Source organism: Podarcis filfolensis, assembly GCF_964270895.1.
Source record: "Podarcis filfolensis genome assembly, chromosome: 5".
Classification (NCBI taxonomy): Eukaryota; Metazoa; Chordata; class Lepidosauria; order Squamata; family Lacertidae; genus Podarcis; species Podarcis filfolensis.
This window is the reverse complement of record NC_139608.1, coordinates 64,146,576-64,167,370: the sequence shown is the minus strand read 5'-3', so window position 1 is coordinate 64,167,370 and position 20,795 is coordinate 64,146,576. Positions and strand designations below refer to the sequence as shown.

The 20,795-nt window shown below is 41.5% G+C and overlaps 1 protein-coding gene across 2 annotated transcripts; it reads left to right on the top strand.

The window, feature by feature from the left end:
• The first annotated feature begins 4,111 nt into the window (after window positions 1-4,111).
• FAS (Fas cell surface death receptor) lies at window positions 4,112-19,592 on the top strand. Of its 2 annotated transcripts, XM_083614218.1 has the most exons (9): window positions 4,112-4,266; window positions 6,299-6,473; window positions 7,178-7,318; window positions 8,418-8,529; window positions 9,923-9,987; window positions 10,480-10,569; window positions 12,977-13,032; window positions 15,175-15,211; window positions 18,485-19,592. In XM_083614218.1, exons 1-9 carry the CDS (start codon window positions 4,207-4,209, stop codon window positions 18,766-18,768), a joined length of 1,020 nt encoding a protein of 339 aa, XP_083470344.1. In that variant the 5' UTR covers window positions 4,112-4,206; the 3' UTR covers window positions 18,769-19,592. The 2 variants fall into 2 exon arrangements, with proteins under 2 accessions (XP_083470344.1, XP_083470345.1); XM_083614219.1 differs by lacking the exon at window positions 10,480-10,569.
• The last annotated feature ends 1,203 nt before the right edge of the window (window positions 19,593-20,795 follow it).

Genomic DNA, 20,795 nt, shown 5'->3' with positions numbered 1-20,795 from the left:
GGATTAATGGAGGGTTGAAAAAGCAGAAAAAGGAAATGCTCCTTTGCTGTTATTGTTAGGCTGTAATATTGTACACGAGGAGCAATACTAGCGTCTCAGTCACCACAACTTGCTAGCAGTATCTGCTTTTTCTTTTTTTTTTAGAACTTTGTGCATTTCTTCCCCCCTCCCAACTGCACATCCTGTGATGAATTAGAAAAACAAGAGCATGATTTCAAAACTCAGCACCTACGTAGTTCAGTCATGTGGAGAACTGCAGTTGGATTTTGAAATACTACTCTCAGACAATAACTGCACACATCTGCCTGCTATAGATAGTGACACTGGCCGCCATTTTATTACTCCCAGCTGCCATCTTCTAAAAACTGTGGTTTGCCAAGTTCATGAAAGTGGTAAAGGATACATACCAGTGTATTATGATGCCTTCTAAATGGTGGGATGTGAGCCATTTGGCAATCTAGATCAGTCAGATGTCTAGGATGAATATTCCCCTCGTGTCACGTAGGATAAAAAGCAAGAACCAGCAAGGGACGATCACACTGGCCTGAGCTAGCTCAGAAGTTGGTCATCTGCTTTGCGTGCAGGAAGCCCCATGTTAAATCTCCAAGTAGGGTGGGGAGAGACCCTCTGCCTGACACCCTAAAGGGTCACTGCCCATCACTGTAGACAACAATGAGCTAGATGGGCCAGTAGTCTGACTCCGTACAAGGCAGGGTCCTATGTTCCTAAATGTCCTCTTATTATATCCCTCTACTTTATCTTATCTATTTATTTCATAAACTTTATACCTCCTGATTGATTGATTGATTGAAAGAAAGAAAGAAAGAAAGAAAGAACACCTCAAAGTGGTTTACAAAAAAAGATAAAACAATAAAATTATCACTAGGAAAAATTAACAAGACTAATTTAAAATTTTCAGAATGCTAAAATAACAATAGACTAAGAACAGATGAAAACTGTTTGTGTTTTCTAATTATGTATGTCTTTCAGATCTCACATAAACCCTGTTTCAAAGCAGCTGCACTGGTTGCCAGTTTGTCCCAGGGTCCAATTCAAAGCTAACACTAGTGTTTAAAGCCCTAAACGACTGAGACTCCTGATAATACCCGATAAATCCCACTCCTTCCTTACAGACCCCCCGCAGATGCCAAGATCAGCATAGGGAGCCCTTTTGGTTGTTCCACAGCCCTCAGAAGCTCAGCATGATGGTGGCCAAGGACACAGCATTCTCTGGGGCAGCCCCTAAGTTGTGGAACTCCGTCTCCACAACGGTGCGTCTGGCATCTTCTTAAATAGCTCTCATTTTAAAAAATACCTCTTTACCCTTCTTTCGACACTTGAGCTGTATATCTTCAAGATCCACCTTATTTCTGTGATTGTAATTTTTTTAAAAAAACTGTTTTGAACTATTGTGCTTTAATTCTTGTAATCTGCCCTGGAGTTTAAGGATTAAGGGTGGGGAAATTAATGATGATGATGATGATGATGATGTTTCAAATAAGTAAATAAACAACATATAAAACATTACATTTCTGATAGAAAATTACCTCAGAACTGACAACGGTGTAGTACAAAGCTCACACTAGGGAAAACCAGGAGGGGATTCTTTCTGTAAAGCTGAACATTCATGGGAGCCTTGTGGCTAAAATAAAGACTCTGAGATGGAAAGGCATTTACATTTAAGGCTAACGTTGCAGTGATTGGCTGTGAGCACACTAAGGCATCAAGCCAAATTGTTGTTGTTTTTCCAGTCTAAGGGAATGTTTGGGCTATTTGAGGGGAAATGCTGGTTCTACTGTGAACAATGCAATGACAATTTTCAACATATGGTTTTATGGCTAAAACAAGATACATAATAATATGTGAAACACATATTCCATTTAGTTTCTCTCCAGCTGCTGCAGTGTCATCGTGAGCAGGAGTCTTTCGACCTAATCACCTACTACTTACCCCCCAAAGGAACCATTTAAGGGCAAAATGGTTTTTGTGGTTTCTCAGCTGTGCTGGCTGCTTGGGTACTCAAACTGAGTGGCTTCAGATTACAGGAAGAGATTGGAGCTGTGTAGCTGAAGCCCAACTTAGAGACTTTGGGTGGTGTCTAGGGCTGAGCAATGTCTGGTTTTCAGTGTTGTGATATATCACCAGCTAAACATTGCAATACAGTGGTACCTCGGGTTAAGTACTTAATTCGTTCCAGAGGTTTGTTCTTAACCTGAAACTGTTCTTAACCTGAAGCACCACTTTAGCTAATGGGGCCTCCTGCTGCTGCCGCACCCTCGGAGCACAATTTCTGTTCTCATCCTGAAGCAAAGTTCTTAACCCGAGGTAATATTTCTGGGTTAGCAGAGTCTGTAACCTGAAGCGTATGTAACTTGAAGCGTATGTAACCTGAGGTACCACTGTATACCGATATATCACAATATCTGAAATAAGGATGGAACTATGTAGAGGTGAACTGGGTAATGTTCTGGCAACTGCTACTACCTAGGGCAGGCACCCCCAAACTCGGCCCTCCAGATGTTTTGGGACTACAATTCCCATCATCCCTGACCACTGGTCCTGTTAGCTAGGGATGATGGGAGTTGTAGTCCCAAAACATCTGGAGGGCCAAGTTTGGGGGTGCCTGACTTAGGGAGATAAAACCGATACATTTTTACTTACCTTTAACATATTGTTACAACTGTTATTTTATAGCACAGAGCAACTGGGGTAGCAGAAATCATGAGAGAAGTGATGACCGACTTCACAGTTTCTCCCACATCACAATTTGTTTACATAGCACATGCAAACTTTGTTAGCAAGAAACAATAAACCCGAAGAGAGATAGAACACTAACCAAACAAAAAGGCTGCTTTGTCATATGCTAGTCATATAGATCACAACACTCAACAAGAGTTTTATTAAGGCTAAGGAGTTAACACTGAAGCACTTTTGTGCATGTCTAGTCTCCCAAACCAACTCAGTTAGCCCTCACTCTGACTGATGGGGAGATCATACTGTCACACGCCATCCTTATCTCCAAGTGGTGAGAGATTCCAAGGGTTTCAGTCAATTAGTCAGGGTTCAATTCCCTTGTAATGAAGGTCAGCGGAGACTGTGGTGTCTTTAGGACATATGGTTTTATTGACATATTGTTGCACTCGAAAAATCCACAGCAAGAGTAAACGACAGCAAAATCTGTGCAGCTTGATAATATGTTGTTGCATGCCACTCCAATCTCTGAGAGATTCTATGGTTTCTGTGCTCTTTCCCAGGGTTCATGTTTCCTTTTGGGAATTACGTACAGTGAAGACTGCAGTGTTTTTATATAATATGGTTTATTTACACATGTATACAACCTGAGCCTGTGATGGAGGGGTGCACAGCATTAACACCCCAAAAAGTTCTCAGTTCTTGTTTCTCCCATAGCCACAACCTCCCATAGCCACTAAACTTCCGCTCAAATGTTGCTTTCTAGCTTGTTACTTCTAAGTCACATCACTACAAACTCAACTTTCTGGATTTATCTGTTGAGGGAGGGCCCCCCACCCATTTGACGTCTTTCACCAAGCCTCTTAAGCCCCCTTAATGGCTCATCACCTTGGTTCTCACCTCATCAGAAGGCTGGCCTGGCTATTACAATAATTGGAAGCCACCCCAAACACGCATAGGATCACAGGTTTGGAAGGGTATAAGGAATCACCCAGACTGACCACTCCCCCAAACTCATAACAATATTTTGCATTCTGAACCAGAGAGAACCTTTGTGGGGGGGAAATGCTCAGCGTGCGCTGCATCTCGAGCTGTACAAATTCTTATTGCTAAACAGGAAAACTTTGAGGGCCTTTGTACGCATTTGCAAGCTGGAGACACTATTTTGTGCACCTTGCGCACAGTGCAACCGCACACCCAGAATAAAGGAGCTTTCAAAAAGCCTTGTTCTTTCTACCATAATGCTCACTTGTTTGACAGTTGAGGTGTCAGGACACCTAGTGGCAAAGACACAAGTAACAGCAAATGCTTTAAAGATTCCTTTGGCTCACTGCAAGAATGACATGACAAAGTCCGTTTGACTTGAGCTGTTCACAGAAGGGTGTTTCCTTATCTTGAAATAGCATGAGCTCTCCAAAGCCGAGTGTGTCACCGGCCCTTCAAGCTGTGTTTACATTGCTGACTATAAGGGGGAGGGAGTTTATCAGAAGTGCTCTCCTTTCATTTTCTTTTTACATGCGCCGGCGAAACAACATGGCCAAGAAGCTTGTTCTCTGCCTCTTAACCCTGTGCCTGGTAAGTCATTTTTCCTCCACATATCACCTCCCTGTAATCATTGAAATACCTGTTACTAGCCACAACATTCTTATTCAGAAGCATTCTGTCAGTCTGTTGTTTTGAGAGTTTTTGCCAACAGTTCTGAAGGAAGGCTGCATGAGAAACGGTAGTCAGAGAGTGGCAGGGTTTGAAACTGTATCCCAAATGGTTGGTTTGGTTTACTGTTTTGAACAGCGTGGTTGCTGACCCAGAAACAGTTTGTTTTTCTCTTGTGTAGGGGAAAAGAAGGTACTTTGAGAAGCTTGCACCTCAATAAAGATTATTAAAGCCTTTTTTAAAAAACCACAAATTAAAAGCATTAATTCATAAACTATTGGATGCAGCCTGTACAGTAAATTCCTTTTCTTATCTGGCTATGCAACTATCACCAGCACATGATGGTGGTTTTTTCCTTCCCTCAAACGACTAGGTTAGGTAAGTTAAAATCTTTGGATACTTAGTTTATTATAATGCAATGCTGAGTTGTGTCAATAGGAAGTTGCTCATTGTTGTTAACTGGTCGGGACTTCAGCTTTCTTCCTGAATGTATTATTCACAAATATATTTCAGAGAAGCAACAAATCTCTCGCTCTTAGCACGATGCACTTTAATATCTATGGTTGACTGAGTTATTTTACTTCACAAATTAATCAAAGGGAAGTCCCAAGAAAAACTTGAAGGAGAGAGGAAGATGATACGTGGTAACTGTCAGGTCTAGGCATATGCCGTTGAGCTCAAGTCAGTAAGAAAGTACCTATGAGTCATTAAGTGTTATTGTATTCATGTAATAGAATAATGTAACAGAATTTTCCATCCTGTGGACCACCACCTCATGCTAGATATGGTATTTTTATGTGCTCTGTTCTGTAGAAAAAGTCCCTGTCTTTTTTTCCCTTTTTCTTTTAAACTAGCGCATTAGGGACAAGATTCTAGATCTTCCTGTCATGCTAACTTTCTAGACACATGGACACATTTCACTTGAGGAACCGTTTAAAGATGCAAATTTCTCATCTTTAGCAATTTGAAGGAGGGTAGTCTCAGCTGGACTCTATCGTGTGAATTTGCCCTGAACATGATGAAGATTAGAAATTCTGTTGTTTCACTCACCTTAGTACAATGCAGCATATTATTATCAGTTTCTTATTATTGTAGCAAGCATTATGTAGTAGTTTTGCTACAGATAAGCTCAAGAGATAACAGAAACAGGAAATCTTGTTTTGGGGGAGGTATGGAAGCATGCCAGGTGCACTAGATTTCTAACACTGTATCTGGCAGAATTTAAACTGCAGTGGCACAGAAGCTGCACTGATTGTGACAAGGACAGGCCGGAACGGAAATTCGGGCCTTCTTAACTGTGTAATCAGGGATGATTGTAAAAGGTGCAGGATTCCTTTGCTTCCTTCACTACTCTGCTCAGGAGGGGAGAACTCCCTTGGTCACTGGTCATGTTGCCTGGGGCTGATGGGAGATAGATTTTTAATGAAATGGCAACATTAACTTGCAAAGCAAGGACACTCAATATGATACCAGACAGGTTACTATGCTCTAAAATAGCATTTAAGACACAGCATGCCCTTAAAAACACCAAAGGAGCCACAGCTGAGAGTACTCTGGTTTCCAGATGGGGAAAGGCCTACAACATCCCAACAGCTGCTTCTTCTATTTTTCCTCACAGAAAGGAAAACTTAAGCTATGTCCTTGGGGTGCTTACATCTTCCTTGGGGTCACACCAGTAGCCAAGAGTGATTCTCAAAATTACCCACAAGGAAGCCCGCCCCCCCACAAACTCAGAACTTCCAGTCCCTTCTGTGCACCCTTCTGTCATCAGAGTATATCTGCTTTGTTCTTTATTTTCATATGAATAAAACTTGACAAGGAGCAATTTGGTTGTCTTTATTGCCTATCAGAATCCAAAGAGAACTATTGTCTTTTCGGAAAATGCCATAATGCATTGAAATGCAATATTTATATTCTCTCTCTCTCTCTCTCTCTCTCTCTCTCTCTCATATAGGCATTTGATTTTATTACTCCTGGACCATTGCATGAGAATGTGTCTATGTCTATGACGCCCAGAGCACATAAGAAACCTGGGCCAGTGAAAAGTATTTTTAAGCGGAATGTTATCGGGTGTCGGAATGATACACAATATCAGTTTCAAGATCTTTGCTGTGATAGTTGTAAGCCCGGTAGGTATGATTGTAAGATAACTGAGAAGCATTTCCACTTTCAATAGTGGAGAGCTGAAACACGGGTGCATTTTAGGAACATGCTCACCCCTATGGAACACTCAGCCTCTCCAGGCAGCTTTATACTTTGTTTTTGCATGAACCTGATTACAAGGCAGTAAATGTTAGAGGGAAATGAATTAGGTTCTCATTGCCAAGGCAACCAGACTGATGCTCCTTCTCTCTCTCTCATCCAGAGCAGAATACAGATGGGGAAACACATTGAAGCCCTGTGCAGGCATTCTAGTCCCCATGAGGGAGTGGCTAGGGAAACCCAGCCAGATGGGTGGGGTATAAATAATAAAACTATTATTATTATTATTATTATTATTATTATTATTATTATTATTATTACAGCCGAGATAAGTGTGCTAACTCTGGCCTCTGTTGCCATCACCATCACGTTTCATGTGTCATTCTCATAAGGTTATCTAAAAGGAAAGCGTTTGAATATTACTCTGTCAAGCTCCACTTAAGTCACATTATTAAATAGTTTGGAAATGGATACCTGTTTAACCTAATCACTATCTGGTTAGCATTGTTCCTGCAATGATTTGGTACTTAGGTGGTGCTGAACAAGACAAAGTGATTCAGGAAATCTGAGACATTCAAGTGAATCACACCATCTTAATGTTTAAACTGCTTTTTTGTTTTTTTTAAAATAGGTTCCTTTGCTAAACGGAAAGGTTGCACAAAGGACAATCCTACAACTTTTTGTGAAAAATGCATAGATGGGGAAGAGTATATGGATAACTACAATTATCACCCTGAATGTCTGCGATGTGGTCACTGTGACACTTTCCATGGTATGTTCGCAATCTAGAACTATTGGTTGTTATGCATATTGCATTAGAGAGAAATGTTTTAAGTGCATGTCTTTGCAGAAAGCCTAGCATGTGCATGATCCACCTACAACACAGAGAAAAGGCTTCTTGTCTCCCTACACATGTTCCTCCGTATATGTATCAGATTGCATGCTGGGTAAGGTGGTGGTGGCAGCCATTGCACACACTGGCCTCTAGGGGATGAGAACCAAATAACAGAAGAGGACTCTTATTTATTAAAACAGCTAAACATTATGTGCTGCTGTGGTGAAGACATGTAGACACATGGAACAAAACAGAACACAATGGGTGCAATATAGAAGTTAAAACATGCTTATATCCTGATTTTCATCAACTGAAGACTCTTAAATATATGATCAAGCCTTTGGCTTTTCATTGAACTTCAAGAACATTTAGAATCACAGAGCTGAAGGGGTCTTGCCAATCATCTGTTTCCTTGCAGGGAATACAAGGCTACAGCAGCCCCTAACAGATGGCTGCCCAGCCTCTGCTTGAAGACCACCAGTACTTGGTTGCGTTGTTGACTTGCCCTTACCATTAAGAAGTGTCTCCTAATGTTCTCCAGAAAATCATTGGGCTGTAGGCCAGCATGCAGTTATTCCCTGCTATTTCCATGGAGGAACAGAAGCACACATACACATGAAAGATGGGAGGGTAGCAGCAAGTCTGATAAAGTCCACTGGTGTGAAAGAAATTTAGCACACCTTGGTGGCATAACACAATAGGTAATGCAGTGTAAACAGAACACTAGAAACTGGGGAAGAAGTACTAGCATTATAACCAGGAAACCTAACACAACAATCCCAATGGACCTCTTTTTTGTGACAGTCCTTCAGGAATCAGCTTTGTTTCTCTTCAGATTCAGTCCAATTCATCTGAGTCTTCAAAACCTGCCCACTATAAAAAGAACCAGCTCATTCATTCATATATATATATATATATATATATATATATATATATATATATATAATTTAATAAAATGTTTCTATTTATTTTAGGTTTCGAAGTTTAAAAGAATTGTACCATCCACCAGAACATAAAATGTTTCTATTTATTTTAGGTTTCGAAGTTGAAAAGAATTGTACCATCCACCAGAACATAAAATGTAGATGTAGGTCTGGCTACTTCTGCAATTCTTCTGAACCATGCCGCCACTGTGATCCATGCGATGAGTAAGTCTCCTGCACAGTTACTGACTAAAGGGCAATTTGAATGAAAAACAGGGACCGGAGACAGGATCTAAAGCATTTTTGAATTGTAGATCTTGCATTTGATCCTCTGAACCTGCTCCCAATATATGTGGTCTCGGAAATATACAGTATCCACCCCATAGTTCTAAACATCTATTGCTTTGATGAGATAGGGTTGACTAGGGATGCACGAATCCTTTAAATTGAACACAGTTTTGTATGCGATATTCCCTGCAGTGCACATTTTGTACAGTTTACAACACTCTGCTCCTTAAATATGCATTTTTGTATGATTTTCTAGGCACTGCTCTTGAAACACACCCTTTGCACATCATATTTTCCCCCTGCAAAATAGTTGTTTTTATGTATTTCCCCCATGAAATCTGCATTTTTTGTATGCACTTTCCCATAAAAGATACAGATCCCCGAATTCGAGCAATGCAAACCATCAACCTCTAGGGAGCCACAGATTTACCACCCCTGCTCTGTATTCATAGGAATGCAACCCTCGATGGTCTGATTTGAAACTTTGTCCAAATCACAGGCTACTCATTATGGACTACCATAAAATAAGTAAATCCAGAAGGAAGAGAATGCACAATAATTTCCAAACACTAGGTGGCATCTTTGCTCTTCTTCCATGTGTTTCCAACCATTCTCTGGGTGTGTTTTGGAGTGGAGCATAATCTGAAGCTTGGCCAATGGTGAGGGACGATGTACAACCATAACCACACTTTCCAGCTTCTCCGTAATGGACTCTAAGTTTCACCTAAACAGGGACCTGAACCTAGCCTAGAAAGCGACTGAAGAGTGCACGTGCTTATGCTTCAAAGTCGTTTTCTGGAGCAGAATGGAATAAGGGTGTGCATCATTAGCAATAAGTATTGGATACTCCAGGCATGGTATATAAATACCAAGAGCCCACTCTTTTGCTTTTGCATAGTTTAAGGATGGGAAATCAGTGGCTTTCCAGATGTTGGACTTCAACTCCCATCGTTCCTGGCTATTCTCTATGCTGGCAGGGGCTGATGGGAGTTGGAGTCCCGACAGCAGCTGGAGAGCTACTGATTCCATATCCTTGGCCTAGCCTGTGGAACAGTGCCTTCTATTTGTTTCACATAAAGTTCTAGCTTCCAGCTCTGGCCATTGATATCAGAGACTCTGAGCTGGAAAGTCAAAAGATCTAGACTGCAGCTTCTGGGAGGTCCAGCTTGACAATGTCATTGGAGGATACATTCCTCCAAAAGGAACTTCAAAATTCCTATATCATAATAAGAAACTCAAAAAGCAATAACTTGAGGAAATTGACTATTTTGCTCTGTTCCATTGACAGATGACCTAATCTTTCCATTGTTTTCAAATAATTTATTCACAGGTGTAAAGGTGGTAAAATTCTAGAAAGTTGCACCCAAACCAATAACACCAGATGTGACAGAACAGGTAACTGTTGGGATCTTTGACTTAGCTCTGAAATATACCTTAAACAAGGGAATGATTACAAAAGAAGAGTTGGCTTTCGGTCTGCTGTTTCAGATGCATGACAGCTTCAGTTTTCAGTCAGCCAAACTTTGGCCATCCTATCACTGGTCACTGGCTGGAGTGGGGTTGAGACCTCTCCTACATACAGCGCTCACCACTCTGCCTTGGGGTGGGTGGGAAGTGAAAGTCGGCATCGATTGCTCAAAAACTCAACAGCCACAGAGTGAAACAAACAGTTGTGTGAATGGGCTGTCAGTTGTTTTCAACCTGACTATATTTAAGGGGATGTTTGCATTTTGTACTGAGTGTGGTGGGGCTGGATTTCATTTGTTCATTCTACCCATAAAATGGCTTTGTGTCAAAGCTGAGCCTCATGAAGCAGAGTCTAAAATGCTTATTGGTGAAAAGTATCTGCATATTCTGTATGAAACTTTGCAATGTTCTAATTAACAGAGATTGTACAAGATAAAACAGCTACAATTGTTGCACCCGTTGTAGTCAGCATAGTCGTTGTGGTGATTGTCATTGGGGTAATGTGGTATGGTAAGTTGATGCACCTTTAAACTATCTAAAATATTCTGCAACCTGCAATGCATGCTTGAGGGTTGTACTTAAGGCTTATGTAACATAGACATGGGTCTTTTCATGCCCAGCCATGTTTAAGAAAGTTTGAGAGATTGTCTCAAGGTTCATGTGAACGTACTTCTAGAGAACTAAGGTAGCAAGCCTAACCCCTCTTACTTGGGAGTAAGCACCATTAAATGGTTTAGTTCTGAGCTGGTATTCCAGCAATCTGTTTTTTTGTCCCCAGCTTTAATCCAAGGGTGGATGGGGCTAGCAGGAAATGTAGTCTTTGTACTTCAGGAAATGGGTTTCTAAACAACTTGTTTAATCGAGGTTTTAAACCCCTGATTAAGCATACAGTCAGGAGGGGGTGCAAGAAGGAGGTTCTGTGTCACCTCACCTCCCACCCTGTCCCCCCATGACTACAGACCTCTGCAGCAATCAGGATCCAACCACCCACTCATCTGGTGAGCAGAGGGTTCAGTACTGCTCAATTTGGCTGCACGGACTTGTTCACCTGATGGAAGCAGGCTACTGGGAACAGCGCAGTGCAGGGCTGTTTGAAAGCCCTTTTGCAGACAGCCTCATGCTGTTGTTTTCAGGGGTTGCCTATCTCACCTTCTTTCCCCCTGTAATCCATCACTCCCCCTACCTTTTTTTTATAAGATATTTATTGAGGTTTTACAAAAACATAAGTTTACAAAATAAAAAAGTCATATATAAAAAAAGAAATACAAAAAAGAGAACATACAAATATACATAAAAAAAGAAAGAGGAAGGGTAAAAATACAAAATACAAAAAACAAATAGATAAAAAAAGAATTAAAAACAAATCCGTTTTTGTAACTTTAAACTCATTAGCTTGTTTCCTTGGCTCCCTCACACCTCCCCTTTTTGTATTCCCATTTAAATAATCAAATCAGCAAATCCTTACCCTCTTTCGTTTATCTTAACTCTATATCTTAACATATTATAACTCTATATTTTCATCCATTTATCAATTCATTTTTGCATATTCTTATTAACTTTGTTGCTAATGCCACTTATTTTCAATCCAAACATCATTTTAACATTCATTAACTTTACAATATTTCTGAAGATAGTCTTTAAATTTCTTCCAGTCTTCCTCCACCAACTCTTCTCCCAGGTCTCGGATTCTGCCAGTCATTTCCGCCAATTCCATATAGTCCATCACCTTCATCTGCCACTCTTCCAGGGTGGGTAGCTCTTGTGTCTTCCAATACTTTGCAATAAGTATTCTTGCTGCTGTTGTTGCATACATAAAGAAAGTTCTATCCTTCTTTGGCACCAATTGGCCGACTATGCCCAGGAGAAAGGCCTCTGGTTTCTTCAAGAAGGTATATTTAAATACCTTTTTCATTTCATTATATATCATCTCCCAGAAAGCCTTAATCTTTGGGCACGTCCACCAAAGATGAAAGAATGTACCTTCATTTTCTTTACATTTCCAACATTTATTATCGGGCAAATGATAGATTTTTGCAAGCTTGACTGGTGTCATGTACCACCTATATATCATTTTCATAATATTCTCTCTTAAGGCATTACATGCCGTAAATTTCATACCGGTGGTCCACAACTGTTCCCAGTCAGCAAACATAATGTTATGACCAATATCTTGTGCCCATTTAATCATTGCAGATTTAACCGTTTCATCCTGCGTATTCCATTTTAACAGCAAGTTATACATTCTTGAAAGTATCTTAGTTTTGGGATCTAACAGTTCAGTTTCCAATTTTGATTTTTCCACCTGGAAGCCAATTTTTTTATCCAAATTATAGGCTTCTCTTATTTGATAGTAATGAAGCCAGTCTCGCACTTTGTCTTTTAATTTCTCAAAACTCTGCAATTTCAATTTCTCTCCTTCTTGTTCCAATATTTCCCAATATTTCGGCCATTTGGCCTCCATATTGAGCTTTTTCTGAGCCTTTGCTTCCATTGGTGACAGCCACCTTGGGGTTTTATTTTCCAGTAAGTCTTTGTATCTTATCCAAACATTAAACAATGCTTTCCTGACAATATGGTTTTTAAATGCTTTATGTGCTTTAACCTTGTCGTACCACAAATATGCATGCCACCCAAAAACCACTCCCCCTACCTTTTGACCATCTCAGATCACTGCAGGTGGGCCAACCCAACTCGAGACAATCTGGCACTGTCTCATCACAATCCAGCCCAAACCTTGATCCACCCAAATCAGTCCGATACAATTTGGGATATGGACTTTGGTCAAATCTGGTTCACAGCCCTAATGGGTACTTCTAGCCAGTGATGTAGAATTCTATGTCCCTTCCTGTTGCTACTCCTGTTGTTTTATGAATGTAGTAAAACAAACAAATCATAGTTCTTTTCTGTGTGGCTGCAGTGCGTAAAAAGAAGAAAACCGGAGAGTACAATAACAAAGAGGAGGCAAATGGAATGGTGAGTATCCTTTCTTATTTTGAATACAATGCATGACATTTACAATAAAATGGTATATAAATTTTATGAAATAAATATATAAACATAACCCAAGGAATATTGTATGAAAGAAAACAGGGGACAATGTTTTTCCTTAGATGAAAAATAGTTTTGCTTATCTTTGTGCTGGCAATGATGAAAAAGCCAGACTGGCCTAGACCAAAATCAGAACCCTGGTTATATAGTAAATTCAAAGCACATTACAGCTGGCCACATAACAAAGTCTTTTGATCTAGATATGTGTATGTCTTTTTCACATTCTTATTTTAATTGAGTTTTATAGTTAGTTGCAAAAAATAAAATAAAATGTACATTGAGTTGCGTATTGAAAACAAAAAAATAATGAACTGAACTGTGTCTTACTGTGTTTTAATTTATTGGAAGCCACACAGAGTGGGTGGGGTGACCCAGTCAGATGGATGGCATTTAAATAAAATTATTATTATTATTATTATTATTATTATTATTATTATTATTATCGCTCCCCCCACTTTTACCCAACCTGAAGGCATAGTTCAGATCTAAATAATGATAGTAAAGTTCATACAAGCACTGAAATGGAGAGAGTCTGAAAGCTGCTGACGTCAATATAAAGGAAGATATTAACACAACCATATATTACATAATCTAGGGACGCAGGGGGCGCTGTGGTCTAAACCACAGAGCCTAGAGCTTGCTGATCAGAAGGTCAGCGGTGAGCTCCTGTTGTTTGGTCCCAGCTCCTGTCAACCTAGCAGTTCGAAAGCACGTCAAAGTGCAAGTAGATAAATAGGTACCGCTCCAGCGGGAAGGTAAATGGCGTTTCCGTGAGCTGCTCTGGTTCGCCAGAAGCAGCTTAGTCATGCTGGCCACTTGTCCCGGAAGCTGTCTGCGGACAAACGCTGGCTACCTCGGCCTATAGAGTGAGATGAGTGCACAACCCCAGAGTCGTCTATGACTGGACCTAATAGTCAGGGGTACCTTTACCTTTACCTATATTACATAATACGGCAGGTACAGTTTGTCCTGTAATAATCCTTGTTCTTGGGCTCAATAAGCATATGTGCCTTTTTGCAAAGCTCATCACAAACTGACTATTAATCTAATCAGAAGATGGAACAATTTGATGGACCTCTGTGCATCATTTGGCCATAGATGTATTTAAATGCTTCTTTAGATCACATTGAAGTCAATGGTATTTAAATGCCATGAGTAACCTTGTGTTAGTTAGATGAGGGTTTGCCAATGTGGTGTTCCCCAGGTGTTCCTGGGCTACAATTCCCATCATCCCTGACCATTTTGTCGTGTTTGTTGGGGCTGAAAGGAGGGTACTACATTGGCTATTCCTGTGTTAGATGATGTATCAATAAGACACAAGGTGGCTGGTCTTGTGCCCCTGCTGCAAGGGGCCTTGCACCTGGCCTAGGGGGTGGGGCCCAGACTCACCTTGAAGAGCTAAAAGAGGCCCCTGGGAAGCCACTGGGACATTGCTGGAACAATTCTTGGGTTCGGACAAATGGATAAAATGTTTTAAAATGTTTTAAACAGTTCTAATTTTGGTTCCTCTGTTTCATTTTTGTCAGGTTGGTGTTGGTTAAATGTTTAGTTCCCTCCGACCCAAATTAATTACATTAATTTGGGTCGGGGGGGAATTCTTTCCAGTAGCACTGTTTATTGTTGTTGTAGTTAGTGGTTTCTATTGATTTATTGGTTTGTTGCTTGTATAGGATATTTTGTTTTTGACAGTGTTTGAAAAAAGAAAAAAATTCTGACCTCCTTTTTACTCTTTTGCCTAGTGTTCAGACCTTAGTTGGCACAAAGAGTCCTTAAGGAAGAGTACTTTGCAGAATGCTGTTTTTATTCTTAAAAAGTCTCCTCCAACCACGATCGACAGCTTTACACACATCAAACACAACCAGCTTTCTACCATCCAACCAACCCAACACCATACTAACATTGACCACTCTATATATACAAGTACAATTTGGTGAAAGGTTGCATGAGTCATTGTAGGCCGCTGACACATGCTGACTTAGTTCTTTTAGCATTAAAGAAACAGCGGCCAATTTTTAGCCGTAACAGTTTTTAATGTTCGATGTTTTGTTTTTGTATATATGTTGTAAGCTGCCCTTAGAGGAAATGGAGCCTCTCCGTTATCCAGGTATGGAAATATATATATGATGATATTATTATTATTATTATTATTATTATTATTATTATTATTATTAATTGAATTTATATATTGCCCTATACCCGGAGGTCTCAGAGTGGTTCACAGAATAAAATCAAAATATAAAAGCACAAAATACATAATCAAAATAAAAACAACCCAATAACCCCCCCCCAAAAAACCCACCACATTTTAAAAGGGCATAGGCATGTTGGCCTGTATACAGGGGTGGAGGAAGGGGGTGCTGTGAGGGCAGGATACCCCGGGTGTCACCACTGAGGGGGGGTGACAAAACGCCAGGTGGCACTCACCGCGGGGCCTGCAGCATGCCTGAGCCAAGCGTCTCTCCAGGGAGTGACACAGCAGCTTGGGCATCCGCTGGCTCCGTCTGCCCCAAACGGTCCGCCCGCTGCCTTCCCCCCAGCTGTAGGGCGACTATGTGGGAGGAGGCAGGCAGATTCCGGAGGCCCCACGGAGTGTTCTGGCCTGGCTCGTCCTGTCTTGTGGGTGGCTGGCCCCGCCCCTGAGTGCAGGGCACACGCAGCCCCAGGCGCCCGATCGGCTTGCTCTGCCACTGCCTGTATAGCACAGATTTGGCCATGGTATCATCTTAGTTACAGCACAGACTTTTGCAGTATGCTCTACTTTTAGCAGAGTCTGGAAACTTCAGCTGGTCCCGAATGTGGCAGCTAAATTATAAACTGGAGCTGCCTTCTTAGGAGCATGTTAGGAACTGCACTGGTTTCCAATTGTTTCTGGACCTAATTCAAAGTGCTGTGGCGATCTTTAAACCTCTTTATCATTTGGGACAAGTTTATCTGAAGGACCCCTTACAGGCAAACCTGCAATAAGGCCTCCTATGTGTTTCATCTACATTATCAGGAATAGGTAGAGGACCTTATTGGTAGTCATCACTTATGGAACTCCAGAGAGAAGAGGAAAGCAGGGGCTGTCTAATGGTCTTCCACTATATGGATAAGACCATTCTTTTTAGAATTGGACAGTTCAGTGGTTGTCAGGGACTGGACTGAGGAGGAATGCTGGAGACCGCCTCCCCCTCCTTCTGAACCTTCCAGAGAAGAGGAAGACAGTATTGATTTACAACAGTGGTTTGCACAGAGATAGAAGAGGGACAAAGATGAGAAATAATGAGGGGGGGGAGGAGCAGAGCCAGAGCAGCTGGCTGACACGTTATCATTAGAAAGCATTCCAGACCCACCTTCTCCCAGAACCCAGCGAGCAGTGAAAGTGGGAGAGAAGAAAGCTAAGAGGCAAATGGCCTTAAGCAGCCACCATAAAGGGGGTGGGGCTGTTGACGATTAAGAAGGGAAGGGGGGAGGAGATTATTTGGTGCAATGCCATTACCCCAAGAGGCAACATTTCTAAGCTTCTCTCTGTGAACAATGAATAAAAGACATTGGTAAGAACTTATTATCTATCTATTACTGGCAGTCTGGCGTGAGGGGGAGAGATCAGATTTGCTGAAGCCTGATGGGTGGAGTGCAATAGGGCCAGCAATGGACCCTGTCTGGACTCTGTTGCCATCACATGATAGGAAGTGGCCCAATCTGGGAACTGGGGTAGCCAACGACATTTTTCCAACCGATCAGCACAAGTGCCAGGGCTGTTGATGCGGCACTGGCTTCCCTTCTCTATGAAGCCCACTCACTGTCGGCCAGGATTTAGTATTACATATTTAGATATGGATTCTAGTGAGACAGGTTTACATGTCTTGCTATTTTTTGGTCACTTGATTGCTTTCTTTTTCATTTGTAAAGCTGTCTAGGGAGCTTCTATGAAATTTTCTATAGCACCCTTGTCAGCTTTTCTCTCATCTCACTTTGATTAAATTAATAATAAAAGTCATGTAAAATTTTAATAAGTGAGCTAGATGTCGCATGGTAGACATATGTAACCATCTCTCCCCCCTCTTTCTTTCTTTCTTTCTTTGGGAGGGGGGGGGGGGATGAATAGCATTGCTGAATCAACCCAGGTTTTAGAAAGGTAGTTGTTTGCTTTGAAAGCACACACTTCCGCAAGAGGAAAAAAATGTATCGCCTTGGAGAAAGCATTCTTGTTATAGGGACACTTTTAAGCAAGTGTAACTACTATACGACATGGGTGGCACTGTGGTCTTAACCACAGAGCCTAGGGCTTGCCGCTGAGAAGGTTTGAATCCCCACGCTGGGATGAGCTCCTGTTGCTCGGTCCCTGCTCCTGCTAACCTAGCAGTTCGAAAGCACGTCTAAAGTGCAAGTAGATAAATAGGTACCGCTCTGGCAGGAAGGTAAACAGCATTTCCGTGTGCTGCTCTGGTTCTCCAGAAGCGGCTTAGTCATGCTGGCCACATGACCCGGAAGCTGTACGCCAGCTCCCTCGGCCAGTAAAGCGAGATGAGCACCGCAACTCCAGAGTTGTCCATGACTGGACCTAACAGTCAGGGGTCCCTTTACCTTTAACTCACTACCAAGCTGTGTAAAAATGGAGGTGGAGCAGTCACATGAGAAGACAGTATCTCCTTGGAATGAGATATTTATGGCTTTACATAGGCGTCATATATGTAAATGACAGTAAAATTGAGGAAAATATTAAACAGGCAACTCTCAATTTATGTGGGGGTTACATTCTGGGGATAGCATGTAAAGCCAAAATCAAGTATAATCAAAACACATTAGGTTCAATGGCAGGTGGGATTGACAAAGTGTTTTCCCCCAGAACCTGCCCCCTTTCTCCCTACTTTTTTTTTTTAAAAAAAAGCAAACAAACAAACACAATTTTTTGGGTAAACACTTAAAGATGAATGAGTGCAAGTTAAATGTGCATAAGCTGCGAGTTACCTGTTTATGCAGATAATATGTTGTTGTGGGTTTAGGGGGTAAGTCTGGGTGTTACCCGAGTACCTTCTAATTCTTGGGTCCCCACACACAGTGAAGGCCAAAATCTGTTGCTGAACTCATTGGACAAGGTTCTTTGCAAGACAATGGGCTTCTCTGGCCAATTAAATGTCCTCAACAGCAACCCAAAAGAATGAGCTAGGTTGCAAGAACAAAAAATGTTGTGGTGCCCTCCTGACTAATGCACGAGCCTTTTTTCACCCCCTCACCTAGCTGCTATGTATATAGCATAAATAAAACCATATATCCTAAAGACACCTGACCTTCATTCCAAGGAAGCCAACCCTGGGAAGCACCTGGAACCCCTCGATTCTCTCTCTGCTTGGAGATTTGGATGGTGTGTAACATTTCCCCCATTTTTCCTTTCTAGATATTGATCTGCTCCCTCACATTCCTGTTATTGCAGAGGAGATGCGGCACTCAGAAGTCATGGCTTTTGTTCGGAGACTGAATGTGACGTCCAATCGCATAGATGTGATCATGAAGGATAATCCAAATGATGGCGCTGAGCAGAAAATAAAGCTGTTGGAATGTTGGTACCAAGAACATGGGATGAAAGATGCTTATAAGACTTTGATCACCACACTGAGAGACCTTCGCTTTCGTGCCGCTGCTGATAAGATTGAACAAAAAATAAATGGTGCAAGACAATAGCAATCAGGCTCCTTCCTGATCACTGGTTTATATACATTCAGTTGATCTTCTGCTCACCTCATGCTTTTGTTGGTGTCATCAAATAGCAGATTGGCTACAAAGTGTATGACTTCATTCTGTTCTCTTAATCCAGTGTTTCTCAATGAGGGGTGCATGAGGATCTAAAGGGAAGGAGGGTATGAGTGCTTCCATGATATTTAAATTCTTTAGAAGTTCAAATGAAATAAAGGAGCCTCGTTTGAAGAGGAGCATGAGATTTGTATAGCAGAGAAAAGGAGGCATGGATTAAAAAAAGATTGAGTTAATTCTTCAATGAATGGGATCACACTAATTCAGGAAAACAAAGCAAATAATCATGAAATCTTTCTTCTTTCGCTGGCAGAAAAAGAAAATTGATTTGTCAACCCAAAATTCAAAATTCGGGTATATTCAGCACAGCTCTCTTTCTAAAGTGCTGAAACAATACTGCTTGCAGACCAGCACTGTTTATGTGTTTGTTTATCACTGCAAGAGAGTGGGTCTTTTCACTGGTGGCACCCTGGCTGTGTAATGCCCTGCCCAGAGTGGCTTGCCTGGTTGGTGCCTGCCTTGGAGTGAATTTAGTGCTAGCCAAAAACCATAATATTATTTTCTAGGCCTTTTAATCTGTTTTAGCTTTAAACTACTTTTGCTTTCTGTGACTGCATTGATACTTCTTTGTTTTTATTGTTATTGAATTTCACATGGTTTTATTTCTCCTTGTAAGTCACCCAAGAATGCTGTTACAGCCTATAAAATCGGTTCAGCCTGTAAAAATGTAAATAAACAGTTTATTTTAAAAGGTATCACTATTCTCCAGTATTCTCTCCTCATGAAAAGATGGATCCTATATAAATTGCCTGTGAAATTTCTTACCATTCAAAGAATATTATGATTTGTTCCAGCACCTTCATCTGAAACCCGCCTACAAATTTCTATATACCCATTCTGAACATCCTCCAAATTAGTCCTGGCAACAGAGATGTTTGAATGCAACTCACCCATTTTTACATGTTTGCAAATAACAGCTGGGTGTGTGTGGTCCGTATTAGGACATGATGCAAGAACACCGTCACTTTACTGCTGTGCCATTTTCCAAAATGGAAATTGCAACCCCTCCAAGTATATTTTGCCCCATTAAGAGGAGAGCAAGCGAGAGAGCGAGAGATCTACATATATACACCCCCCCAACAGTGCAAATAGTATGTTTTACCCTAGTGTATGCAGGACGCGGGTGGCGCTGTGGGTTAAACCACAGAGCCTAGGACTTGCCGATCAGAAGGTCGGTGGTTTGAATCCCCGCGACAGGGTGAGCTCCCGTTGCTCGCTCCCTGCTCCTGCCAACCTAGCAGTTTGAAAGCATGTCAAAGTGCAAGTAGATAAATAGGTACCGCTCCGGCGGGAAGGTAAATGGCGTTTCCGTGCGCTGCCTTGGTTCGCCAGAAGCAGCTTAGTCAAGCTGTACACCGGCTCCCTCGGCCAATAAAGCAAGAGGAGCGCTGCAACCCCAGAGTCGGTCACAACTGGACCTAATGGTCAGGGGTCCCTTTACCTTTACCTTTATGCATTTTGTACCCATTCCATGGCTGGAGAACTGCAATGCAAAATTTGGAGAAGCATGAGTTTTGAATGAGGACTGAATGTTTCAGAAAGCACAAATGCTAACTGAATTGAATTTCTGCCCCATCCCTACTATGGGGTCAAACAGATTTTCCCTGTCATTACTTTCTAGAAATGGCCCTGCGGATGGGGGTCTCTAACTCCCAAACTACAGGCTCTAAGACTGGATGTGTTGGGTCAAGCAGGAAAAAAAGAAATGGGGGGAGGAGGAGAAAATGACTCAAATATTTCAGGAGCCAGACCAAGCTCTCCTGCTCACAAAGGAGACATGAAGCTGATGTAGATTATACCCTTTCCTTCCTAAAAGGTGCACAGACCTTGCATTTCCGTCTGGTGGCGAACTTTAGATAGAATGGAATTTCCCCAGCAGCTGTGGCTATTCAAACCTT